At 41.7% G+C, this 26,381-nt stretch overlaps 1 protein-coding gene across 1 annotated transcript in view; it reads right to left on the bottom strand.

Annotated features, from left to right (window-relative positions):
• Positions 1–2,701: 2,701 nt before the first annotated feature.
• arhgap39 (Rho GTPase activating protein 39) overlaps positions 2,702–26,381 on the bottom strand; it is an 81,775-nt gene continuing 58,095 nt past the window's right edge. Inside the window, exons 4-11 of the mRNA XM_061888233.1 lie at positions 26,209–26,373; positions 18,551–18,736; positions 18,251–18,464; positions 16,682–16,755; positions 16,415–16,614; positions 8,854–8,945; positions 8,619–8,788; positions 2,702–5,055 (exon numbers count right to left, since the gene is read on the bottom strand). Of these exons, the coding sequence (XP_061744217.1) occupies positions 4,861–5,055; positions 8,619–8,788; positions 8,854–8,945; positions 16,415–16,614; positions 16,682–16,755; positions 18,251–18,464; positions 18,551–18,736; positions 26,209–26,373 (1,296 nt within the window). The 3' untranslated portion in view covers positions 2,702–4,860. The remainder of the gene's footprint in view (positions 5,056–8,618; positions 8,789–8,853; positions 8,946–16,414; positions 16,615–16,681; positions 16,756–18,250; positions 18,465–18,550; positions 18,737–26,208; positions 26,374–26,381) is intronic.

Here is a 26,381-nt window from a genome sequence, read left to right as displayed (position 1 = left end):
ATGAGAATGTTTTATATTTTTAACGTAATTTTTAACATTGTGATTACCAGGGGAACTATTCATTACTTATCGTGTTAAGCAAAGACTTATCTGAGAGCAAGATGCAGTCATCAAAACAGCCACATCTGGCTGGAGAGTTATAGATTCCCTAACCCTGGCCCTATAATCTAACACATATTTTACCTTGCTTAATATAAAAATACTCTTAGACATCTTTTTCCGTACATGTGCAATATGAGATTTCAATGTCAGACCGTCATCCAGTATCACTCCTAAAAATCTTTAAGTTCAGAAACCCTTTCAATATCAGTTCCATCTATAGACAGTTTGATCCTTTCCTCCCTTTTCCTCTTACAAAAAATCATAAACTTGTTTTTGTTTTATATTTAATGATAATTTATTGTTATTATTATTATTATTGGTGGAAGAGGGGTTTGTCCGTCTGCCTCACAATACGAAAGTCTGGAGTAGTCCTGGGGTCAATCCTGGGCTCGAGATCTATCTGTGCAGAGTTTGCAAGTTCTCCCCGTGACTGTGTGGGTTCCCTCCGGGTACTCCGGCTTCCTCCCACTTCCAACGACATGCACCTGGGGATAGGCCCCTCCCACCTCCAAAGACATGCACCTGGGGATAGGTTGATTGGCAACACTAAATTGGCCCTAGTGTGTGAATGTGAGTGTGAATGTTGTCTGTCTATCTGTGTTGGCCCTGTGATGAGGTAGTGACTTGTCCAGGGTGTACGCCGCCTTCCGCCCGATTGTAGCTGAGATAGACACCAGTGCCCCCCGTCACTCGAAAAGGGAATAAGTGGTAGAAAATGGATGGATGGATGTATAATTTATTGACATCAAACCATCTCTTAAGTTGAATCATTTCCTGTTTAATAATGTTTGATAACGCTTTTAAGTCATGTTCCGAAATATAAAAGTTGGTGTCGTCCGCAAATTAAACAAATTTCAATAACTTTGATACCACAGATTAGGGCTGCGAATCTTTGGGTGTCCCACGATTCGATTCAATATCGATTCTTGGGGCCAAGATTCGATTATAAATCGATTTTTTTGATTCAACGCAATTCTCGATTCAAAAACGATATTTTTCCGAATCAAAAGGATTCTGTATTCATTCAATACATAGATTTCAGCAGGATCTACCCCAGTCTGCTGACATGCTAGCAGAGAAGTAGATTTTTTTTTTTTTAAAAAGCCTTTATAATTGTAAAGGACAATGGTTTATCAACTGATTGCAATAATGTAAATGTGTTTTAACTATTAAAGGAACCAAAAATATGACTTATTTTATCTTTGTGAAAACATTGGACACAGTGTGTTGTCCAGCTTATGAGATGCCATGCAAGTGTAAGCCACTGTGACACTATTGTTCTTTTTAATTATTTTTATAAATGTCTAATGATAATGTCAATGGGGGATTTTTAATCACTGCTATGCTGATATTATAACTAATATTGATAATGTTGTTGATAATATTCATTTTTGTTTCACTACCTTTGGTTTGTTGTGTGTGGTGTTTGTGTCTCCTCTCAATTGTTCTGTTTATTGCAGTTCTGAGTGTTGCTGGCTCAGCTTTGGTTTTGGAATTGAATTGCATTGTTATGGAATTGCTGTGTAGTGTTTTGTTGGGTTGATTAGAAAAAAATAAATAAACAATGAATTTTTTAAAAATGAGAATCAATTCTGAATCGCACAATGTGAGAATCGCGATTCAAATTCAAATCGATTTTTTTCCCACACCCTTATCTCACATATATCATTAAATAATAATCGTGAAAAGGGTGATGTGATAGCATCTTTAGTGTTGGTAAAGAACTCTATATTCATTTACCATGAATTGATTAATGTGGACCCCGACTTAAACAAGTTGAAAGACTTATTGGGGTGTTACCATTTAGTGGTCAATTGTACGGAATATGTACTGTACTGTGCAATCTACTAATACAAATTTCAATAAATCAATCAATATCGTGATTAAAAACATCGACAAACAATACTGTAGAAGCATTACCTCACTAAGATGTCGTCTTCTACCGCACAGCGACGCCGACGCCATGACGGCGTGTTTCCCGCCGCCATCTCACCTTCCGCTCGGAAGTCCGGGAGGCAGACCAATGGCACGCTGCGCTGACCAAGCTCCGCCCACTCCGTCAGCCAATGACCAACGAGACGACGGAGAGACGCCATGAGTCAGCAGAATTCTTTTTATTAAATAAACGCTTTGTCTTTTGCTCAGACACGGTGACACCAACAGACCAACACACACCTTCCTCGCTCCTCATCTTCATCGTCGTAACTCGGGAGTAGGAAATAATAAATAATTCCAGTGGACGCTTTGAAATCTTTTAACGGTGGGAACATTTGTGTCTGCATGCTGATTGGCTGCCGCCGCCATTTTTAAAAGACCCGCTCAAATGTTATTTTTGCACCCCTCTCGCGGCCTGCTTAAGAGCACCAGCAGGGTGTCGCCACTAGAGGGCGCCAGAATACCTCCTTAGAGTTACGCTCTCTAAAGTTCTTTTTTTTTATACATGTTCTGTACACTTCATGTACACCGAGCCTACGTCATCACACACACTATTGCACATGTGTGAGCAGGACACACACACACACACACACACACACACAAACACAAACCGACAGAAAGGCATCAAATAAATACAAAATAAATTACAAAGTTAAAGGCCTACTGAAAGCCACTACTAGCGACCACACAGTCTGATAGTTTATATATCAATGATGAAATATTAACATTGCAACACATGCCAATACGGCCGCTTTAGTTTACTAAATTGCAATTTTAAATTTCCCGCAAGTTTCTTGTTGAAAACGTGGCGGAATGATGACGCTTACGCGTGACGTCACATGTTGCAGGGGACATAGCGCAGCACAAAACACGGCTAAAAGTTGTCTCTTTTCATCACATAATTACACAGTATTTTGGACATCTGTGTTGCTGAATCTTTTGCAATTTGTCCATTTTAATAATGGAGACGTCAAAGAAGAATGCTGTTGGTGGAAAGCGGTGCCTTTAGCACCGAGACACAGCCGGTGTTTCTTTGTTTGTTGTGAAGTTTTAACACAGAGCGGTCAAGCGAACATGTTTTCTCTACGTCAACCAACATGTTTTTGGATGGGGAAATTGTGATATATATCTAATCTCGAGACATCAGTGGATTATTCGTCGTCCTGCAGCAGCTGTCAAAAAAAGGCGGCTGTGAGCTTGGCTCCTCGGCTTCCCTCTGAGACACTGCGTGTTCACCGCAGCCACCCGACCTCGAGGTATGTCTTTACAATCTTTAAAATCTCACTAAAACACTAGTAACACAACAAGCAGATAAGGGATCTTCCAGAATTATCCTAGTAAATGTGTCTAATAACATCTAAATCGCTCACACTAACCCCGTCTTTTTTTTCTTTTTTCTAGTCCAGGGGTGTCAAACTCAAATACGGAGTGGGCCAAAATTCTAAACTGAACAAAGCCGCCGGCCAAAGTTGAACAACTTAACCTTTTAATAGGGACCCAAACAAGTTTTGCATTGAATATTGAACAAGCAAGGCGTATATAACTTACATGCAAAATCGAGTTTTGTTGGTAGCGGGGGTGTATATTGTAGCCTCCCGGAAGAGTTAGTGCTGCAAGGGGTACTGGGTGTTTGTTCTATGGTGTTGATGTTGTGTTACAGTGCGGATGTTCTCCTGAAATGTTTGTCATCCTTGTTTGGTGTGGGTTCACAGTGTGGTGCATATTTGTAACAGTGTTAAAGTTGTTTATACATCCACCCTTAGTGTGACCTGTATGGCTGTTGACCAAGTATGCCTTTCATTCACTTGTGTGTGTGTAGAATTCGCATATATTACGTGACTGGGCCGGCACGCTGATTGTATGGCGGAAAAGCAGACATGACGACAGGTTGTAAAGGACGCTAAAAGCAGTACCTTTAAGGCACGCCGGCAATATTGTTGTCTGAGTGGAAATCGGGAAAAATTCAGAGAATGGTTGCCCTGGTAGATTTTCGGGGGAGGAGGGGGGACTGAAATTCGGGAGTCTCCTGGGAAAATCGTGAGGGTTGGCAAGCTGTAAATGCACCGCCGCTGTATAATACCGGCGGGCCAGCTCTAATGTTAATTTAATATTGTCTCAAGGGCCGAAATAAATTACATGGCAGGCCAAATTTGGCCCGCAGGCCAGAGTTTGACACCCATGTTCTAGTCCTTCACTCTCACTTTCCTCATCCACGGATCTCTCATCTTCGCTCAAATTAATGGGGAAATCGTCGCTTTCTCGGTCCGAATCGCTTTTGCTGCTGGTGGCCATGATTATAAACAATGTTCAGATGTGAGGAGCTCCACAACCCGTGACGTCACGCGCACATCGTCTGCTACTTCCGGTACCGGCAAGGCTTTTCTATTAGCAACCAAAAGTTGCGAACTTTATCGTGGATGTTCTCTACTAAATCCTTTCAGCAAAAATATGGCAATATGGCGAAATGATGAAGTATGACACATAGAATGGACCTGCGATCCCCGTTTAAATAAGAACATCTCATTTCAGTAGGCCTTTAAGGAAACAACATGTTAAATAATGTGAAATAAACAAGCCACAGTCGTAAACAATGACACGACATTCACAAATTAGTAGTGGGCGGGGGTGTATGGATGTGGGCGGGGCCTCAGGCGGTGAGCCTTAGCTGCCAAGACAGCGGGGGGGGAGGAGTCACGTGACCAGAGAGGCTGATGGGATCCCTGCAGGCACGTCTATAAAAGGTACGTGAAGGCACGCAGTCATGTGACCCGCGAAGTCCGGCCAAGGAGCAAACGCCTTCACTTGAGACCGGGGGGGGCGGGGCTATAGGATGCCGTCCATGAAGCTGGTGTCCAGCCGCTGGACGAGGACGCGGATGAAGGACATCTCCTTGCGGGTGTTCTCGAAGATCACCCGGGGGTCGTCCGACTGGCAGCGTAGACAGTTGGGGGCCATGACCATGGCCAGGTTGTTGACGTCCATCTTGGTGACGGACACGTTGGCGGGCTGCCCGAACACCTGCGGCACACACCAGGGAGCGTTTCAAGCCAGCGTGTTTGTGTTTCGTTTGTTTTTTTCGACATAAAATAAACAAGATACACTTTTAATTAGTGCATCCAAAAAAAAAACTCTCCCTCCCCCATTCACACTCATCCACACCCACTCACACAAAAAGGGGTTGTTTCTTTCTGATTCCAAATTCTGGTTCCCACAACATATATAACACAGTCTGCAAGGGACACAGTCCCTGAAACACACATGATGGTGTGTGTCGCCGGTCCACTAACATTATCATTAACCCAACTCTCTCCTTTGAGGCACACATTAAAAGAGTTACTAAAAAGGCCTTCTTTCATCTCCGTAATATCGCTAAAATTCACTCCATCTTGTCCGCTAAAGACGCCGAGATCATTATCCATGCGTTTGTTACGTCTCGTCTCGATTACTGTAACGTATTATTTTGGGGTCTCCCCATGTCTGGCATTAAAAGATTACAGTTGGTACAAAATGCGGCTGCTAGACAAGAAAGTTTGATCACATTACGCCTATACTGTATATACCTTTATATACATATATACATACATATATACCTATACTGTATATACCTTTATATACATATATACATACATATATACCTATACTGTATATACCTTTGTATACATATATACATACATATATACCTATACTGTATATACCTTTGTATACATATATACATACATATATACCTATACTGTATATACTTTTATATACATATATACCTATATTGTATATACTTTTATATACATATATACATACATATATACCTATACTGTATATACCTTTATATACATATATACATACCTATATACCTATACTGTATATACTTTTATATACATATATACATACATATATACCTATACTGTATATACTTTTATATACATATATACATACATATATACCTATACTGTATATACCTTTATATACATATATACATACATATATGCCTATAATGTATATACCTTTATATACATATATACATACATATATACCTATACTGTATATACCTTTATATACATATATACATACATATATACCTATACTGGCTCACCTGCACTGGCTTCCTGTGCACTTAAGATGTGACTTTAAGGTTTTACTACTTACGTATAAAATACTACACGGTCTAGCTCCATCCTATCTTGCCGATTGTATTGTACCATATGTCCCGGCAAGAAATCTGCCTTCAAAAGACTCCGGCTTATTAGTAATTCTTAGAGCCCAAAAAAAGTCTGCGGGCTATAGAGCGTTTTCCGTTCGGGCTCCAGTACTCTGGAATGCCCTCCCGGTAACAGTTCGAGATGCTACCTCAGTAGAAGCATTTAAGTCTCACCTTAAAACTCATTTGTATACTCTAGCCTTTAAATAGACCTCCTTTTGAGACCAGTTGATCTGCCGCTTCTTTTCTTTTTTCTCCTATGTCCCCCCCTCCCTTGTGGAGGGGGTCCGGTCCGATGACCATGGATGAAGTACTGGCTGTCCAGAGTCGAGACCCAGGATGGACCGCTCGCCTGTGTATCGGTTGGGGACATCTCTACGCTGCTGAGCCGCCTCCGCTTGGGATGGTTTCCTGTGGACGGGACTCTCGCTGCTGTCTTGGATCCGCTTGAACTGAACTCTCGCGGCTGTGTTGGAGCCACTATGGATTGAACTTTCACAGTATCATGTTAGACCCGCTCGACATCCATTGCTTTCGGTCCCCTAGGGGGGAGGGGGGGGGGGTTGCCCACATCTGAGGTCCTCTCCAAGGTTTCTCATAGTCAGCATTGTCACTGGCGTCCCACTGGATGTGAATTCTCCCTGCCCACTGGGTGTGAGTTTTCTTTGCCCTTTTGTGGGTTCTTCCGAGGATGTTGTAGTCGTAATGATTTGTGCAGTCCTTTGAGACATTTGTGATTTGGGGCTATATAAATAAACATTGATTGATTGATTGATTGAATTACAATTTTTTATGTAATTGTTTTTATATTATCTGACTTCCTTTTTTATCCAAGAAAATGTTTTTTTAATTTTTAATTTATCTTATTTTATTTTATTTATAAAAAAAATATATAAAAAAAAGGACCTCATCTTCACCAGACCAGGTCGTTAATGAAATTAGACTTGTCTACAGGTTTTTTTAAAACTAGGTCCAGTCCAGTCCAGCAACACACACCCTCATCCATGTATGACAAAAAATTAGGGAAACAACAGATTGCATATAATTTATAAACAAAATTACATTTTCATAAAAAGCATTTGTGTTTAGTCCATATTATGTCCAAGTCAGACTCAACATACACCTTCATTTAGTACACTCAAAAATAGGGAACACAACATCCATGCGGACTTGATACTGGCCGAGAGTGGAGTCGGCTGTCTTGGTTGCTTTGTTGGGTCTGCTCCTGTCTCTGGCCATGCTCCCTCCACCCCAGCGGACGATGGCGTGGAACACCGCTGAGGCCACCACAGTGGATATGTTTCCTTTACTTTTTATTCATAGCTGTATGTAGAAGTGTCTGCTTGTATCTGCTGCTTTAATGTCTTTAATGTCTTCTGTGTTCTTTGATGTTTGATGTTTCCCTCTTACACACATGGAAGAGGGATGTGTACTATGGCTATGAGTTGTTGTTTTTTTCCCTTGGCCTCAGTCTGCACCCCCTCTCCAGGGCCCAGGCTAAGACCGATTTTTATTTTTATTAGGGTCCTTGGCCCATGGACTGTGGAGTCCTTTGCCATGGGCCAAGGACTCTATTGAAACTGCTGTGTTTTATTATTATTCCGCACCTACGCGCTGTACTTTGACCCCCTTAACATGCTTGAAATCTCACCAAATTTGACACACACGTCGGTATAGTAAACCTTCCCAACATATTAAGCAACCAATCCCCCCAAAATGAGCGCAATTTTGAGTTTTGGGTTTTGTTTTTTTTCATGAGATCGTAAATTTTGCCAGTCCTGATGTGTGTGCCAACTTTGGTGAGTTTTGAAGCATTTTAAGGGGGTCAAATTACAGCTCAAAGAGGCAAAAATAGCATTTTTTGCGAAAATTTTGCTTTGAATGGGTTTTTGCAAAATTTCTATTGATTTTTGCCCTAGAAGATACGATTATGAAATTTAGGTCTAAGTCAGCCCTACATATAAGTTTTTGTTTCATGTCTCTACGACATTCCTAACGGAAGTTACAAGCAGTCTGTTTTTTTTTTTCCTAGGGGCGCTAGCGCGCAATTTTTTTGGGGGGGTTTGGTTGCTTAATAAGTTGGTCTGCCGGACCATACCGATGTGTGTGTCAAATTTGGTGAGTTTTGAAGCATGTTAAGGGGGTCAAATTACAGCGCATAGGTGCGGAATAAAGAAAGAAAGAAAGAAAGAATAATAATAAAACGCACCAGTTTCAATAGGGTCCGCCAGGCCCTTTGCAAAGGACTCCTGTGGAGTCCTTTGCAAAGGGCCTGGCGGACCCTAATTATTTGTTCTCATCTCTTCCTAATTACTCCAGTTAGTTGATTAAAAGAAAAGCTTGGAACGAGCATCAGCATACGTGTTTGTGTTTGTGCCGCGCGCCACACCTGCAGGAAGCGGACCAGGTAGCAGAGGACCAGTTTGTTGATGTGCGGCAGACCCAGGACCACGTTGACCGCCGCCTCGGCGTTGTCGTAGTGCTTGATGCACTCGTCGTAGAACTCGTGAGGGATGAGCGGCTCCTCCAGCTCGCGGTACCAGAACTTGAGCAGGGAGGCTGCGGGCGACAAGACGGACTGGACTGTTGAGTAGGTTCCGGCATGTGACAGTTTGACGTCTGACCTGGAATGTGAGGGTCTTCCAGTCCTGTGGGGATTTTCCACTGGTCCACCTGCAGCTTGAGGGCGTTCACTTCATCAATGTCTCCTGGGACCCTGGACAACATAGACTACTTATGGGTGGGGTCAACATGAGACTAATCCCACTAGGTGGCGCTATGACACTAAATGTGATTCACAGACTAGAACAGGGGTCACCGACGCGGTGCCCGCGGGCACCAGGTCGCCCGTAAGGACCAGATGAGTCGCCCGCTGGCCTGTTCTAAAAATAGCTCAAATAGCAGCACTTACAGTTGTGATCAAAATTATTCAACCCCCACACAATTTTGGTGTTTTAGCAAGTTGGACATTTATTCCGTATTTTATTTATAGTCATATCAAATAAAGATGTGTCAAATAGACAAATGCAACTTAAATTGTAACACTGTATTTTACAAAATACTAAAAAAGGACATTTTTCTTAATTTCTCATTGACAAAATTATTCAACCCCTTGAAGATCATAACTCTTAAGAACAGAATTTGAATAAGGTCTTTTCAATCAGGTGTTGAACACACCTGTAGAAGTGATTAGAACCATAATGAGCAACAATTAAACTGATTGAAAAAGACTAACGCTCAGCTTCTTGTAGATGGTCAATGGTGTATTTGCAACATGGTGAAGTCCAGGGAGTGGTCAAAGAAGTCAAGAGAGGAGGTAGTTTCTCTTCATAAGAAAGGATATGGATATAAGAAAATAGCAAAGACATTACACATTCCAAGAGACACAGTTGGGAGCATAATTCCCAAGTTTAAAGCTAAAGGCAGAGTGAAAACACTACCTGGGCGTGGTAGAAAGAGGATGCTGTGTGCAACTGCTGTCCGGTATTTAAGCGTACAGAGGTGAAAACCCCCCGGGTAACAGCTGAGGAACTACAACAGGACATTGCAGAGGGGGGAACGCAGGTTTCGTCCCAGACAATAAGGCGAGCACTACGAGATGAAGGCCTCCATGCCAGAACTCCCAGGCGCACCCCACTTCTGACTACCAGGCACAAGGAAAATAGACTCCTGTATGCCAAAAATCATCTGGACGAACCCCAAAGGTTTTGGGAAACTGTTCTATGGAGTGATGAGACAAAACTGGAACTCTTTGGGCCTATGAATCAACGTTATGTCTGGAGGAGAAAAAATGAAGCTTACAAAGAGAAGAACACCTTGCCTACTGTTAAGCATGGTGGGGGGTCAATCATGCTCTAAAGATGCATCTAACTAGGGGCTTGAATCATTTTGTCAATGAGATATTAAGAAAAAAATTCCCTTTTTGCTATTTTGTAAAATACAGAGTTACAATTCAAGTTGCATTTGTCTATTTGACACATCTTTATTTGATATGACTATAAACAAAATACGGAATAAATGTCCAACTTGCTAAAACAGCAAAATTGTGTGGGGGTTGAATAATTTTGATCACAACTGTACCAGTGAGCTGCCTCTATTTTTACAATTGTATTTAATTTACTAGCAAGCTGGTCTCGCTTTGCTGGACATTTTTGATTCTAAGAGAGACAAAACTCAAAAAGAATTTGAAAATCCAAGAAAATATTTGAAAGACTTGGTCTTCACTTGTTTAAATAAATTCATTTATTTTTTTTACTTTGCTTCTTATAACTTTCAGAAAGACAATTTTAGAGAAAAAATACAACCTTAAAATGATTTTAGGATTTTTAAACACATATACCTTTTTACCTTTTAAATTCCTTCCTCTTCTTTCCTGACAATTTAAATCAATGTTCAAGTATTTTTTTTTATTATTGTAAAGAATAATAAATATATTTTAATTGAATTTTTCATTTTAGCTTCTGTTTTTTCAATGAAAAATATTTTTGAATTTTTTTCTTCAAACTTATTATGATTAAAATAAAATGAAAAAATTCTGGCAAATGTAGAAAATCTGTAGAATCAAATTTAAATCTTATTTCAAAGTCTTTTAAATTTATTTTCAAATTTTCGTTTTGGAAAATCTCGAAGAAATAATGATTTGTCTTTGTTAGAAATATAGCTTGGTCCAATTTGTTATATATTCTAACAAAGTGCAGATTGGATTTTAACCTATTTAAAACATGTCATCAACATTCTAAAATTAATCTTAATCAGGAAAAATTACGAATAATGTTCCATAAATTATTTTTTTTAATTTTTTCAAAAAGATTCGAATTAGCTAGTTTTTCTCATCATTTTGACTTTTAAAGAGTCGAAATCGAAGATAAACTATGTTTCAAAATAAAATTTTCATTTTTTTCGTGTTTTCTCCTCTTTTAAACCATTCAAATTAAGTGTTTTTTTCATCATTTATTCTCTACAAAAAACCTTCTGTAAAAGGGAGAAAAATGTACGACGGAATGACAGACAGAAATACCCATTTTTTAATATATATATAGATTTATTTATTAAAGGTAAATTGAGCAAATTGGCTATTTCTGGCAATTTATTTAAGTGTGTATCAAACTGGTAGCCCTTGGCATTAATAAGTACCCAAGAAGTAGCTCTTGCGTTCAAAAAGGTTGCTGACCCCTGGCCTAGAGTGTAGTTGTGGTTGTCTACATTACAGAAACCCATTTTTACCTTGAATATACCATTTCCGGACAAATTGCAGCTACCAAGTTATTGGACTCTGAGGCGTACTATGCATGTACAATTTGCGAAAAAATCTAGCAAGCTAACAAATTAGTATGTGTCGAGTACCAAGTTGCATGACTCAACAGTTTATGGCAGCAAAAGCATGTAAACATTAGCGTGCTAACAGTCACGTATCAAGTAAAATGATTCAGGTGTAGGCCAGCATAAATGACTAAAAAAAGTTAGCTAACATTAGCATGCTAACAGTTAGTATGTGACACGTCCCAAGTTAAAGCTGACATTAGCATGCTAGCAATGAGTATGTGTCAATTACCACGTTTTATGACTCGCAAAAGCGTGTAAACATTAGCATGCTAACAGTTAGCATGTGTCACGTACCCATACTTGCCAACCTTCCCGGATTTTCCGGGAGACTCACGAAATTCAGCGCCTCTCCCGAAAACCTCCCAGGACAAATTTTCTCCCGAAAAATTCCCGAAATTCAAGCGGAACTGGAGGCCACGCCCCCCCAACATTGAGTCAGACCTGACTCAATGTTGTGACCCTCTTAAACAGGACAATACTGCCATCTACTGTACATAGAATATAATGTAAATATATTCTACATTTAAGTGCAGTCAAGGAACATGCATTAAGGAGTCTGTTCTGAAGCCCACAGTAAAGAGACATGACTTCATCACGTCGCCTGGTTATTGACTCCAACCCAATATATTACGAGCAAAATGAAGAAATACGATTGCAAGTTCCAAAACGATTGGAAAAAAGAATTTCAGTTTATCCAGGAGAATTCGAAGGGGAAGGGGTATGTTGCCTGTAAATTTTGTAGAGCAGACTTCTCCATTGAACACGGCGGCCGAACGGATATTCAGCCATGAACGATCAGTCAGCGAAGCACAAAGCGTCCGCAGCGCAGCATCGTTCACAACCCAGTATTATGGGCCACCTCACAAAATGGAGACCCGATGGAGTAACTGAGACAAAGATGGCTATGCTGATAGCTGGAAGCAACATCCCCTTCTCATTTGCGGATGTCTACAACAAATCTGGGAAGGATGATCGCCCGCCAATACACAAATGGCAGTACAAAGGTTACTCAAATTGTGAAAGGTAAGTGTTGTTGTTTCTTTTTAGTAACCAGGAAGCACAGTACAGTTAGTAGAAAAACTGTGTTTTTATTACTGTGTATTTGATAGGTGCTGTCGGAAATTCAACTATTTATTTTATTTAGATATACAATAAAATAAATATATATAGCTAGAATTCACTGAAAGTCAAGTAGTTCATACATATATATGTATATATATATATATAAAATACATATGAAATACTCGAGTTGGTGAATTATATGCCACCCCTCTTAACCACGCCCCCCACCCCAACCACGCCCCCCCCCCCCCCCGACCACGCCCCCCCCCCCCCCCCCCAAGCCCCTACCCCCCATCTCCCGAAATCGGAGGTGTCAAGGTTGGCAAGTATGCACGTACCAGGTGCAATGACTAAGGTGTGCACTTAGACGAACTTCAGACAAACTTTAATAATCCTCAAGGGAAACTGTTTGTACATGGCTAAGAAAGTCCGCTAATGTTAACATGCTAACAGTTCGCATATGTCAAGTATCAAGTTATATGACTGATGTGTACGGGGGGGAAATTTGGCTAGAAAAGTTAGCACGCCAACATTAACATGTTAACAGTTAGCATATGATAAGTACCACGTTATGACATTCAAAAAACTAAACATATGATGTCTGAGTGGCTCCATCTAGTGGCCAACTATCGAACAGTGTTGTAGGTGTATGCCTGCAAAAATAGCTAAAAATAAAGGTAGCTAACACTAGCATGCTAACAGTTAGTATATGACACGTACCAATTTAAAGCTAACGTTAACATGTGTCACATACCAAGTGTAATGACTAAGGTGTACACTTGCGAAAACGGCTAAAAAAGGTCGCTAACGTGAACATGCTAGCAGTTAGCATATGTCAAGTACCAAGTTATATGACTGATGATGTGCGGGGGCAAATTTGGTTTAAAAAGTTTAGCTTACAAACATTAACATATTAACAGTTAGCATATGTTAAGTACCAAGTTATGGCCTTCAAAAAACTAAATATATGGTATCTAAGTGGCTCCATCTAGTGGCCAACTATCAAACAGTTTTGTAGGCGTATACCAAGTTATATGACTGAGGTTGAAGGGGAACATTATCACAATTTCAGAAGGGTTAAAAGCAATGAAAATCAGTTCCCAGTGGTTTATTTTATTTTTTGAAATTTTTTTCAAAATTTTACCCATCCCGGAATATCCCTAAAAAAAAGCTTTAAAGTGCCTGATTTTCGCTATCTGTGAAGCCAACGTCCATTTTCATGTGACGTCATCCAGTGATATACATGCTATCCAGGCGGATACCACAGCAAGATATAGCGACATTAGCTCGGATTCAGACTCGGATTTCAGCGGCTTAAGCGATTCAACAGACTACGCATGTATTGAAACGGATGGTTGGAGTATGGAGGCAGATAGCGAAAACGAAAATGAAGAATAGTTATTCACGCTATTCGGCCATGTTTGCCTTAGCATCGCCGGTAAAATGTGCAAACCAATGATCGGAAGTTTCGCATCTTGTGACACTGGATCAACTTAAATCCATCGATTGGTAAGTGTTTGTTTGGCATTAAATGTAGGTGGAGGGAAACGCTGGATGTAAATATAGTTTCAAATGTACATACAGCTAGCCTAAATAGCATGTTAGCATCGATTAGCTGGCAGTCATGCTGCGACCAAATATGTCTGATTAGCACATAAGTCAACAACATCAACAAAACTCACCTTTTGTGATTTGGTTGATTATCGTTGCAAATGCATCTGCAGGTTATCCATACATCTCTGTGCCATGTCTGCCTTAGCACCGCCGGTAAAATGTGCAGACCAATGATCGGAAGTTTCGCATCTTGTGACACTGGATCAACTTAAATCCATCGATTGGTAAGTGTTTGTTTGGCATTAAATGTAGGTGGAGGGAAACGCTGGATGTAAATATAGTTTCAAATGTACATACAGCTAGCCTAAATAGCATGTTAGCATCGATTAGCTGGCAGTCATGCTGCGACCAAATATGTCTGATTAGCACATAAGTCAACAACATCAACAAAACTCACCTTTTGTGATTTCGTTGACTATCGTTGCAAATGCATCTGCAGGTTATCCATACATCTCTGTGCCATGTCTGTCTTAACATCGCCGGTCAAATGTGAAAACACTTTGGTACATTCAATGGGGGTCTGGCGGCAGATTTCTTTGACTTTATTGTTGGAAATGCATCTGCTTTGAGTGTCGCAGGATATCCACTAAATCTTGCCATCTCTGTAGTAGCATAGCTTTCGTCGATAAAGTGTGCGGACGAAACGACTGACCATTTCGTCGGCTTTCCCCACACCCTCGTATTTTGAACAAATTTCGTCCAATTTCTTGCCACTTTGGCATCTTCGGGCCAGTGGTGCAACTTGAATCCCTCCCTGATCGTGTTGTTACACCCTCCGACAACACACCCACGAGACATGATGTCTACAAGGTTCCAGAAAATAGTCGAAAAAACGGAAAATAACAGACCTGAGATGCGGTGTTTGTAATGTGTTTGAGGAAATGAAAATGTCGGCTAAGTGACGTCACGTTCTGACGTCATCGCTCCGAGAACGATAAATAAAAAGGCGTTTATCCATCCATCCATCCATCATCTTCCGCTTATCCGAGGTCGGGTCGCGGGGGCAACAGCCTAAGCAGGGAAACCCAGACTTCCCTCTCCCCAGCCACTTCGTCTAGCTCTTCCCGGGGGATCCCGAGGCGTTCCCAGGCCAGCCGGGAGACATAGTCTTCCCAACGTGTCCTGAGACTCCTCCGTGGCCTCCTACCGGTTGGACGTGCCCTAAACACCTCCCTAGGGAGGCGTTCGGGTGGCATCCTGACCAGATGCCCGAACCACCTCATCTGGCTCCTCTCCATGTGGAGGAGCAGCGGCTTTACTTTGAGTTCCTCCCGGATGGCAGAGCTTCTCACCCTATCTCTAAGGGAGAGACCCGCCACCCGGCGGAGGAAACTCATTTGGGCCGCTTGTACCCGTGATCTTATCCTTTCGGTCATGACCCAAAGCTCATGACCATAGGTGAGGATGGGAACGTAGATCGACCGGTAAATTGAGAGCTTTGCCTTCCGGCTCAGCTCCTTCTTCACCACAATGGATCGGTACAACGTCCGCATTACGGAAGACGCCGCACCGATCCACCTGTCGATCTCACGATCCACTCTTCCCTCACTCGTGAACAAGACTCCTAGGTACTTGAACTCCTCCACTTGGGGCAGGGTCTCCTCCCCAACCCGGAGATGGCATTCCACCCTTTTCCGGGCGAGAACCATGGACTCGGACTTGGAGGTGCTGATTCTCATTCCGGTCGCTTCACACTCGGCTGCAAACCGATCCAGCGAGAGCTGAAGATCCCGGTCAGATGAAGCCATCAGGACCACATCATCTGCAAAAAGCAGAGACCTAATCCTGCAGTCACCAAACCGGAACCCCTCAACGCCTTGACTGCGCCTAGAAATTCTGTCCATAAAAGTTATGAACAGAATGGGTGACAAAGGACAGCCTTGGCGGAGTCCAACCCTCACTGGAAATGTGTTCGACTTACTGCTAGTTGAGATCGTTTCGGCCCCTCGGCCTCTAATCATTCGCTTTACCAGATAAAACTGCAAAAAGGCGTTTAATTCGCCAAAATTCACCCATTTAGAGTTCGGAAATCGGTTAAAAAAATAGATGGTCTTTTTTCTGCACCATCAAGGTATATATTGAGGCTTGCATAGGTCTGCTGATAATGTTCCCCTTTAACAGTTAGCATATGCCGAGGACAATGTTACAGCATTCTCAACAATCAAACAGTCCTGCTAAACTGCTCACCTGAAGATGCCTTCCGTCTGGTCCCCGTTTAGGCCCAGGACCTCCTCGGACAAGCGGGTCTGGACCCAGGGCAGCTGGTGGTCCGGGTAGCGCTCCTTCTGCAAGGCCATGACCTCCTCCAGGGACGAGCCGAACATGGAGGGACTGAAGATGGCGTTCCTGGCATGTTGGATCTCCTCCAAGCACGGCTTCTGCAGACCCTGGAGAACCAAGGTTAACCATTTAGTCAGCTGGGAGACCGGCAGGATTGTGTCCGGAGTTGGATACCTTCTTGGCGCCGGTCAGAGCTGCCTTGGTCAACTTCCTGTTGCAGTGTTTGGCGTAGCTGCTGATGGCTACTCCTGGGGGGGAACACATGGGTGTTGTCGTATATTTTCTGAGCGTGAACAAAGTTCTTGCAGGGCTAGAAAGCTGTTTTTCATGATTCGATCTTCTCGTATAGATAAATTAATCGCTCAAACATTCAAAAATAAATATCTTTGTTACATTGAAATGATGTAGTCAGCAACCTTTTTGAAAGCAAGAGCTACTTCTTGAGTACAGATTCATGCCAAGGGCTACCAGTTTGATACACACTTAATTCAATTGCCACAAAAAGCCAATTTGCTCAATTTACCTTTAATAAATAAATCTATATATATAAAAAAATAAGTATTTCTGTCTGTCATTCCATCGGACATTTTTTTTCCTTTTACGGAAGGTTTTTTGTAGAGAATAAATGATGAAAAAAACACAAAATTGAACGGTTTAAAAGAGCAGAAAACACGAAAAAATGAAAATAAAATTTTGAAACGTAGTTTATCTTCAATTTCGACTCTTTAAAATTCAAAATTCAACGGAAAAATATGAAGAGAAACACTAGCAAATTCGAATCTTTTTGAAAAAAAAAAAAAATTTGCAATTTAGAAATTTGATGACATGTTTTAAAATAGGTTAAAATCCAATCTGCACTTTGTTAGAATATATAACAAATTGGACCAAGCTATATTTCTAACAAAGACAAATCATTATTTCTTCTGGATTTTCCAGAACAAAAATTTTAAAAGAAATTCAAAAGACTTTGAAATAAGATTTAAATTTGATTCTACAGATTTTCTAGATTTGCCAGAATAATCTTTCTGATTGAAAAATTTCACAAATATTTTTCATCGAAAAAACAGAAGCTAAAATGAAGAATTAAATAAAAAATTATTTATTATTCTTTACAATAAAAAAATACTTGAACATTGATTTAAATTGTCAGGAAAGAAGAGGAAGGAATTTAAAAGGTAAAAAGGTATTTGTGTTTAAAAATCCTAAAATCATTTTTAAGGTTGTATTTTTTCTCTAAAATTGTCTTTGTGAAAGTTATAAGAAGCAAAGTAAAAAAATAAATGAACTTATTTAAACAAGTGAAGACCGAGTCTTTGAAATATTTTCTTGGATTTTCAAATTCTATTTGAGTTTTGTCTCTCTTAGAATTAAAAATGTCCAGCAAAGCGAGACCAGCTTGCTAGTAAATAAATAACATTTAAAAAATAAAGGCAGCTCACTGGTAAGTGCTGCTATTTGAGCTATTTTTAGAACAGGCCAGCGGGCGACTCATCTGGTCCTTACGGGCGACCTGGTGCCCGCGGGCACTGCCTTGGTGACCCCTGATGTAGCCAGCGGGTGTTGTCCCTAGTTTGGCCAGCAGAGGGAGGCACAGCAGCCTGTAAAAACTCCTCTATTTGTTTGGAGGTTATCAACCAGCCAGCCACTAAGCCATGAAGGAAAACTACCGACCACACTTGTGTAGTATTTTGTGTTGCCCAAACGCTAAGAGGAGGTCTAAGCTGTCAAAGAGTGTACATGTACCCTTGGTGTCGTTGAGGGGGTCCATGTGTCGGCAGATGTAACCCTCCAGGTAGTTGTGGAAGCGCGGGGTCGGGGGGAAGAAAGCCAGGCAGATCGCCATCAGCTCCCAGCCGCGCTCCAGGCTGTCGTAGCGGAAGTTTTCCGTGGTCTGGCGACACAGCTGGATGTAGAGCTCGTCACGTAAGCCCTGGTTGCTCCACCCGCGGACCACCACCTGTGGCAGGGACGGACAAACCCTCAGGACAGAAACCACATGAAGCTAAATTCTAGGTGCTGTGGTAGCGTCTTGTAAGGACAGACCTCCAGGGCCACATTTAAGGGGTCCACTTTGGTGCGCCGGTCCCCCATGTAGGTCTGGATCAGCTTGAAGATGTCCACCGCCTCTTTCTTCACGCTGCGGTCTGACGTGACAATCATTGGCTTTTTGATGGGCTCGCTGCTCCACGCCAGCATGTTGGCGATGGACACCTTTCTTCTGAACAGACCCTATGGAGGATTTAAATAGTGGTTATGGTATCAGGGCTGTGGTGACTGCAGGTATAGTATAGCGGTTATGGTATCAGGGCTGTGGTGACTGCAGGTATAGTATAGTGGTTATGGTATCAGGGCTGTGGTGACTGCAGGTATAGTATAGCGGTTATGGTATCAGGGCTGTGGTGACTGCAGGTATAGTATAGTGGTTATGGTATCAGGGCTGTGGTGACTGCAGGTATAGTATAGTGGTTATGGTGTCAGGGCTGTGGTGACTGCAGGTATAGTATAGTGGTTATGGTATCAGGGCTGTGGTGACTGCAGGTATAGTATAGTGGTTATGGTATCAGGGCTGTGGTGACTGCAGGTATAGTATAGTGGTTATGGTATCAGGGCTGTGGTGACTGCAGGTATAGTATAGTGGTTATGGTATCAGGGCTATGGTGACTGCAGGTATAGTATAGTGGTTATGGTATCAGGGCTGTGGTGACTGCAGGTATAGTATAGTGGTTATGGTATCAGGGCTGTGGTGACTGCAGGTATAGTATAGTGGTTATGGTGTCAGGGCTGTGGTGACTGCAGGTATAGTATAGTGGTTATGGTATCAGGGCTGTGGTGACTGCAGGTATAGTATAGTGGTTATGGTATCAGGGCTGTGGTGACTGCAGGTATAGTATAGCGGTTATGGTATCAGGACTGTGGTGACTGCAGGTATAGTATAGTGGTTATGGTATCAGGGCTGTGGTGACTGCAGGTATAGTATAGTGGTTATGGTATCAGGGCTGTGGTGACTGCAGGTATAGTATAGTGGTTATGGTGTCAGGGCTGTGGTGACTGCAGGTATAGTATAGTGGTTATGGTATCAGGGCTGTGGTGACTGCAGGTATAGTATAGTGGTTATGGTATCAGGGCTGTGGTGACTGCAGGTATAGTATAGTGGTTATGGTATCAGGGCTGTGGTGACTGCAGGTATAGTATAGTGGTTATGGTATCAGGGCTGTGGTGACTGCAGGTATAGTATAGCGGTTATGGTATCAGGGCTGTGGTGACTGCAGGTATAGTATAGTGGTTATGGTATCAGGGCTGTGGTGACTGCAGGTATAGTATAGTGGTTATGGTATCAGGGCTGTGGTGACTGCAGGTATAGTATAGTGGTTATGGTATCAGGGCTGTGGTGACTGCAGGTATAGTATAGTGGTTATGGTGTCAGGGCTGTGGTGACTGCAGGTATAGTATAGTGGTTATGGTGTCAGGGCTGTGGTGACTGCAGGTATAGTATAGTGGTTATGGTATCAGGGCTGTGGTGACTGCAGGTATAGTATAGTGGTTATGGTATCAGGGCTGTGGTGACTGCAGGTATAGTATAGTGGTTATGGTATCAGGGCTGTGGTGACTGCAGGTATAGTATAGTGGTTATGGTATCAGGGCTGTGGTGACTGCAGGTATAGTATAGTGGTTATGGTATCAGGGCTGTGGTGACTGCAGGTATAGTATAGTGGTTATGGTATCAGGGCTGTGGTGACTGCAGGTATAGTATAGTGGTTATGGTATCAGGGCTGTGGTGACTGCAGGTATAGTATAGTGGTTATGGTATCAGGGCTGTGGTGACTGCAGGTATAGTATAGTGGTTATGGTATCAGGGCTGTGGTGACTGCAGGTATAGTATAGTGGTTATGGTATCAGGGCTGTGGTGACTGCAGGTATAGTATAGTGGTTATGGTATCAGGGATGTGGTGACTGCAGGTATAGTATAGTGGTTATGGTATCAGGGCTGTGGTGACTGCAGGTATAGTATAGTGGTTATGGTATCAGGGATGTGGTGACTGCAGGTATAGTATAGCGGTTATGGTATCAGGGCTGTGGTGACTGCAGGTATAGTATAGCGGTTATGGTATCAGGGCTGTGGTGACTGCAGGTATAGTATAGCGGTTATGGTATCAGGGCTGTGGTGACTGCAGGTATAGTATAGTGGTTATGGTATCAGGGCTGTGGTGACTGCAGGTATAGTATAGTGGTTATGGTATCAGGGCTGTGGTGACTGCAGGTATAGTATAGTGGTTATGGTATCAGGGCTGTGGTGACTGCAGGTATAGTATAGTGGTTATGGTATCAGGGCTGTGGTGACTGCAGGTATAGTATAGTGGTTATGGTATCAGGGCTGTGGTGACTGCAGGTATAGTATAGTGGTTATGGTATCAGGGATGTGGTGACTGCAGGTATAGTATAGTGGTTATGGTATCAGGGCTGTGGTGACTGCAGGTATAGTATAGTGGTTATGGTATCAGGGCTGTGGTGACTGCAGGTATAGTATAGTGGTTATGGTATCAGGGCTGTGGTGACTGCAGGTGTAGTATAGTGGTTATGGTATCAGGGCTATGGTGACTGCAGGTATAGTATAGTGGTTATGGTATCAGGGCTGTGGTGACTGCAGGTATAGTATAGTGGTTATGGTATCAGGGCTGTGGTGACTGCAGGTATAGCATAGTGGTTATGGTATCAGGGCTGTGGTGACTGCAGGTATAGTATAGTGGTTATGGTATCAGGGCTGTGGTGACTGCAGGTATAGTATAGTGGTTATGGTATCAGGGCTGTGGTGACTGCAGGCATAGTATAGTGGTTATGGTATCAGGGCTGTGGTGACTGCAGGTATAGTATAGTGGTTATGGTATCAGGGCTGTGGTGACTGCAGGTATAGTATAGTGGTTATGGTATCAGGGCTGTGGTGACTGCAGGTATAGTATAGTGGTTATGGTATCAGGGCTGTGGTGACTGCAGGTATAGTATAGTGGTTATGGTATCAGGGCTGTGGTGACTGCAGGTATAGTATAGTGGTTATGGTATCAGGGCTGTGGTGACTGCAGGTATAGTATAGTAGTTATGGTATCAGGGCTGTGGTGACTGCAGGTATAGTATAGTGGTTATGGTATCAGGGCTGTGGTGACTGCAGGTATAGTATAGTGGTTATGGTATCAGGGCTGTGGTGACGGCAGGTATAGTATAGTGGTTATGGTATCAGGGCTGTGGTGACTGCAGGTATAGTATAGTGGTTATGGTATCAGGGCTGTGGTGACTGCAGGTATAGTATAGTGGTTATGGTATCAGGGCTATGGTGACTGCAGGTATAGTATAGTGGTTATGGTAGTCGGTCTGCTGAATGCACTTATCGTATAATGGCTATATAAGGTAATACAGTTATGGTGTATACCAGTTAGTTTACGGCGGATGTACTGTAGTTTGTTCAGTGGCTATGGTAGTAGGTTTAGGAAGATGTAGTTTGTTCAGTGGTTACTGTAGTAGGTTTAGGATGGATGCAGTTTGTTCAGTGGTTATGGTAGTAGGTTTAGGATGGATATAGTTTGTTCAGTGGTCACGGTAGTAGGTTTAGGATGGATGTAGTTTGTTCAGTGGTTATGGTAGTAGGTTTAGGATGGATATAGTTTGTTCAGTGGTCACGGTAGTAGGTTTAGGATGGATGTAGTTTGTTCAGTGGTTACGGTAGTAGGTTTAGGATGGATGCAGTTTGTTCAGTGGTTATGGTAGTAGGTTTAGGATGGATATAGTTTGTTCAGTGGTCACGGTAGTAGGTTTAGGATGGATGTAGTTTGTTCAGTTATTATGGTAGTAGGTTTAGGATGGATTTAGTTTGTTCAGTGATTATGGTAGTAGGTTTAGGATGGATGTAGTTTGTTCAGTGATTATGGTAGTAGGTTTAGGATGGATGTAGTTTGTTCAGTTATTATGGTAGTAGGTTTAGGATGGATGTAGTTTGTTCAGTGATTATGGTAGTAGGTTTAGGATGGATGTAGTTTGTTCAGTTATTATGGTAGTAGGTTTAGGATGGATGTAGTTTGTTCAGTGATTATGGTAGTAGGTTTAGGATGGATGTAGTTTGTTCAGTTATTATGGTAGTAGGTTTAGGATGGATGTAGTTTGTTCAGTGGCTATGGTAGTAGGTTTAGGATGATGTAGTTTGTTCAGTGGTTATGGTAGTAGGTTTAGGATGGATGTAATTTGTTCAGTTATTATGGTAGTAGGTTTAGGATGGATGTAGTTTGTTCAGTTATTATGGTAGTAGGTTTAGGATGGATGTATTTTGTTCAGTGGTTATTGTAGTAGGTTTAGGATGGATATAGTTTGTTCAGTGGTCACGGTAGTAGGTTTAGGATGGATGTAATTTGTTCAGTTATCATGGTAGTAGGTTTAGGATGGATGTAGTTTGTTCAGTTATTATGGTAGTAGGTTTAGGATGGATGTATTTTGTTCAGTGGTTATTGTAGTAGGTTTAGGATGGATGTAGTTTGTTCAGTGGCTATGGTAGTAGGTTTAGGATGATGTAGTTTGTTCAGTGGTTACTGTAGTAGGTTTAGGATGGATGCAGTTTGTTCAGTGGTTATGGTAGTACGTTTAGGATGGATGTAGTTTGTACAGTGATTATGGTAGTAGGTTTAGGATGGATGTAGTTTGTTCAGTGGTTATGGTAGTAGGTTTAGGATGGATGTATTTTGTTCAGTGGCTATGGTAGCAGGTTTAGGATGGATGTAGTTTGTTCAGTGATTATGGTAGTAGGTTTAGGAGGGATGTATTTTGTTCAGTGGTTATGGTAGTAGGTTTAGGATGGATGTAGTTTGTTCAGTGGTTATGGTAGTAGGTTTAGGATTATGTAGTTTGTTCAGTGGCTATGGTAGTAGGTTTAGGATGATGTAGTTTGTTCAGTGGTTACTGTAGTAGGTTTAGGATGGATGCAGTTTGTTCAGTGGTTATGGTAGTAGGTTTAGGATGGATGTAGTTTGTACAGTGATTATGGTAGTAGGTTTAGGATGGATGTATTTTGTTCAGTGGCTATGGTAGTAGGTTTAGGATGGATGTAGTTTGTTCAGTGGTTATGGTAGTAGGTTTAGGATGATGTAGTTTGTTCAGTGGTTACTGTAGTAGGTTTAGGATGGATGCAGTTTGTTCAGTGGTTATGGTAGTAGGTTTAGGATGGATGTATTTTGTACAGTGATTATGGTAGTAGGTTTAGGATGGATGTAGTTTGTTCAGTGGTTATGGTAGTAGGTTTAGGATGATGTAGTGTGTTCAGTGGTGATGGTAGTAGGTTTAGGATGAATGTAGTTTGTTCAGTGTTTACGGTAGTAGGTTTAGGATGGATGTAGTTTGTTCAGTGGTTACGGTAGTAGGTTTAGGATGGATGTAGTTTGTTCAGTGGTTATGGTAGTAGGTTTAGGATGGATGTAGTTTCTTCAGTGATTATGGTAGTAGGTTTAGGATGGATGTAGTTTGTTCAGTGGTCACGGTAGTAGGTTTAAGATGGATGTAGTTTGTACAGTGATTATGGTAGTAGGTTTAGGATGGATGTAGTTTGTTCAGTGGTCACGGTAGTAGGTTTAGGGTGGATGTAGTTTGTTCAGTGATTATGGTAGTAGGTTTAGGATGGATGTAGTTTGTTCAGTTATTATGGTAGTAGGTTTAGGATGGATGTAGTTTGTTCAGTGATTATGGTAGTAGGTTTAGGATGGATGTAGTTTGTTCAGTGATTATGATAGTAGGTTTAGGGTGGATGTAGTTTGTTCAGTGATTATGATAGTAGGTTTAGGATGGATGTAGTTTGTTCAGGTATTATGGTAGTAGGTTTAGGATGGATGTAGTTTGTTCAGGTATTATGGTAGTAGGTTTAGGATGGATGTAGTTTGTACAGTGATTATGGTAGTAGGTTTAGGATGGATGTAGTTTGCACAGTGATTATGGTAGTAGGTTTAGGATGGATGTATTTTGTTCAGTGGCTATGGTAGTAGGTTTAGGATGATGTAGTTTGTTCAGTGGCTATGGTAGTAGGTTTAGGATGGATGTAGTTTGTTCAGTGGCTATGGTAGTAGGTTTAGGATGGATCAAGTTTGTTCAGTGGTTATGGTAGTAGGTTTAGGATGATGTAGTTTGTTCAGTGGTTACTGTAGTAGGTTTAGGATGGATGTAGTTTGTACAGTGATTATGGTAGTAGGTTTAGGATGGATGTAGTTTGTTCAGTGGTTACGGTAGTAGGTTTAGGATGGATGTAGTTTGTTCAGTGGTTACGGTAGTAGGTTTAGGATGATGTAGTTTGTACAGTGATTATGGGAGTAGGTTTAGGATGGATCAAGTTTGTTCAGTGGTTATGGTAGTAGGTTTAGGATGATGTAGTTTGTTCAGTGGTTACTGTAGTAGGTTTAGGATGGATGTAGTTTGTACAGTGATTATGGTAGTAGGTTTAGGATGGATGTAGTTTGTTCAGTGGTTATGGTAGTAGGTTTAGGATGGATGTAGTTTGTTCAGTGGTTACGGTAGTAGGTTTAGGATGATGTAGTGTGTTCAGTGGTGATGGTAGTAGGTTTAGGATGGATGTAGTTTGTTCAGTGGTTATGGTAGTAGGTTTAGGATGGATGTAGTTTGTTCAGTGGTTATGGCTGTAGGTTTAGGATGGATGTAGTTTGTTCAGTGGTCACGGTAGTAGGTTTAGGATGGATGTAGTTTGTTCAGTGGTCACGGTAGTAGGTTTAGGATGGATGTAGTTTGTTCAGTGGTCACGGTAGTAGGTTTAGGATGGATGTAGTTTGTTCAGTGGTTATGGTGGTAGGTTTAGGATGGATGTAGTTTGTTCAGTGGTTATGGTAGTAGGTTTAGGATGGATGTAGTTTGTTCAGTGGTCACGGTAGTAGGTTTAGTATGGATGTAGTTTGTTCAGTGGTTATGGTAGTAGGTTTAGGATGGATGTAGTTTGTACAGTGATTATGGTAGTAGGTTTAGGATGGATGTAGTTTGTTCAGTGGCTATGGTAGTAGGTTTAGGATGGATCAAGTTTGTTCAGTGGTTATGGTAGTAGGTTTAGGATGATGTAGTTTGTTCAGTGGTTACTGTAGTAGGTTTAGGATGGATGTAGTTTGTACAGTGATTATGGTAGTAGGTTTAGGATGGATGTAGTTTGTTCAGTGGTTACGGTAGTAGGTTTAGGATGGATGTAGTTTGTTCAGTGGTTACGGTAGTAGGTTTAGGATGATGTAGTTTGTACAGTGATTATGGGAGTAGGTTTAGGATGGATCAAGTTTGTTCAGTGGTTATGGGAGTAGGTTTAGGATGATGTAGTTTGTTCAGTGGTTACTGTAGTAGGTTTAGGATGGATGTAGTTTGTACAGTGATTATGGTAGTAGGTTTAGGATGGATGTAGTTTGTTCAGTGGTTATGGTAGTAGGTTTAGGATGGATGTAGTTTGTTCAGTGGTTACGGTAGTAGGTTTAGGATGATGTAGTGTGTTCAGTGGTGATGGTAGTAGGTTTAGGATGGATGTAGTTTGTTCAGTGGTTATGGTAGTAGGTTTAGGATGGATGTAGTTTGTTCAGTGGTTATGGCTGTAGGTTTAGGATGGATGTAGTTTGTTCAGTGGTCACGGTAGTAGGTTTAGGATGGATGTAGTTTGTGTAGTGGTTATGGCAGCTGCAGTGTGTCGTAGTTTTGAGTACCTGCGTGTGTTTGTTGAAATGCTTGGACGCCCAGTTCTCTATGTCGGTCTCAGACGAGGGCTTTCTCAGGGTGAATTCTGGGAAAACTCCACAGCTGGCGCTCGGCATCATGTTCCTGGCGTTGCGGCTGGCCTCAAACTGGGCGCAGGCGCCGAGGTCCTCCGACTAGCGGT

This window comes from Nerophis ophidion, linkage group LG26 (assembly GCF_033978795.1).
Source record: "Nerophis ophidion isolate RoL-2023_Sa linkage group LG26, RoL_Noph_v1.0, whole genome shotgun sequence".
In the NCBI taxonomy this organism is placed as follows: domain Eukaryota; kingdom Metazoa; phylum Chordata; class Actinopteri; order Syngnathiformes; family Syngnathidae; genus Nerophis; species Nerophis ophidion.
The sequence above is the reverse complement of the archived record's forward strand: the minus strand, read 5'-3'. Positions and strand labels throughout refer to the sequence as shown.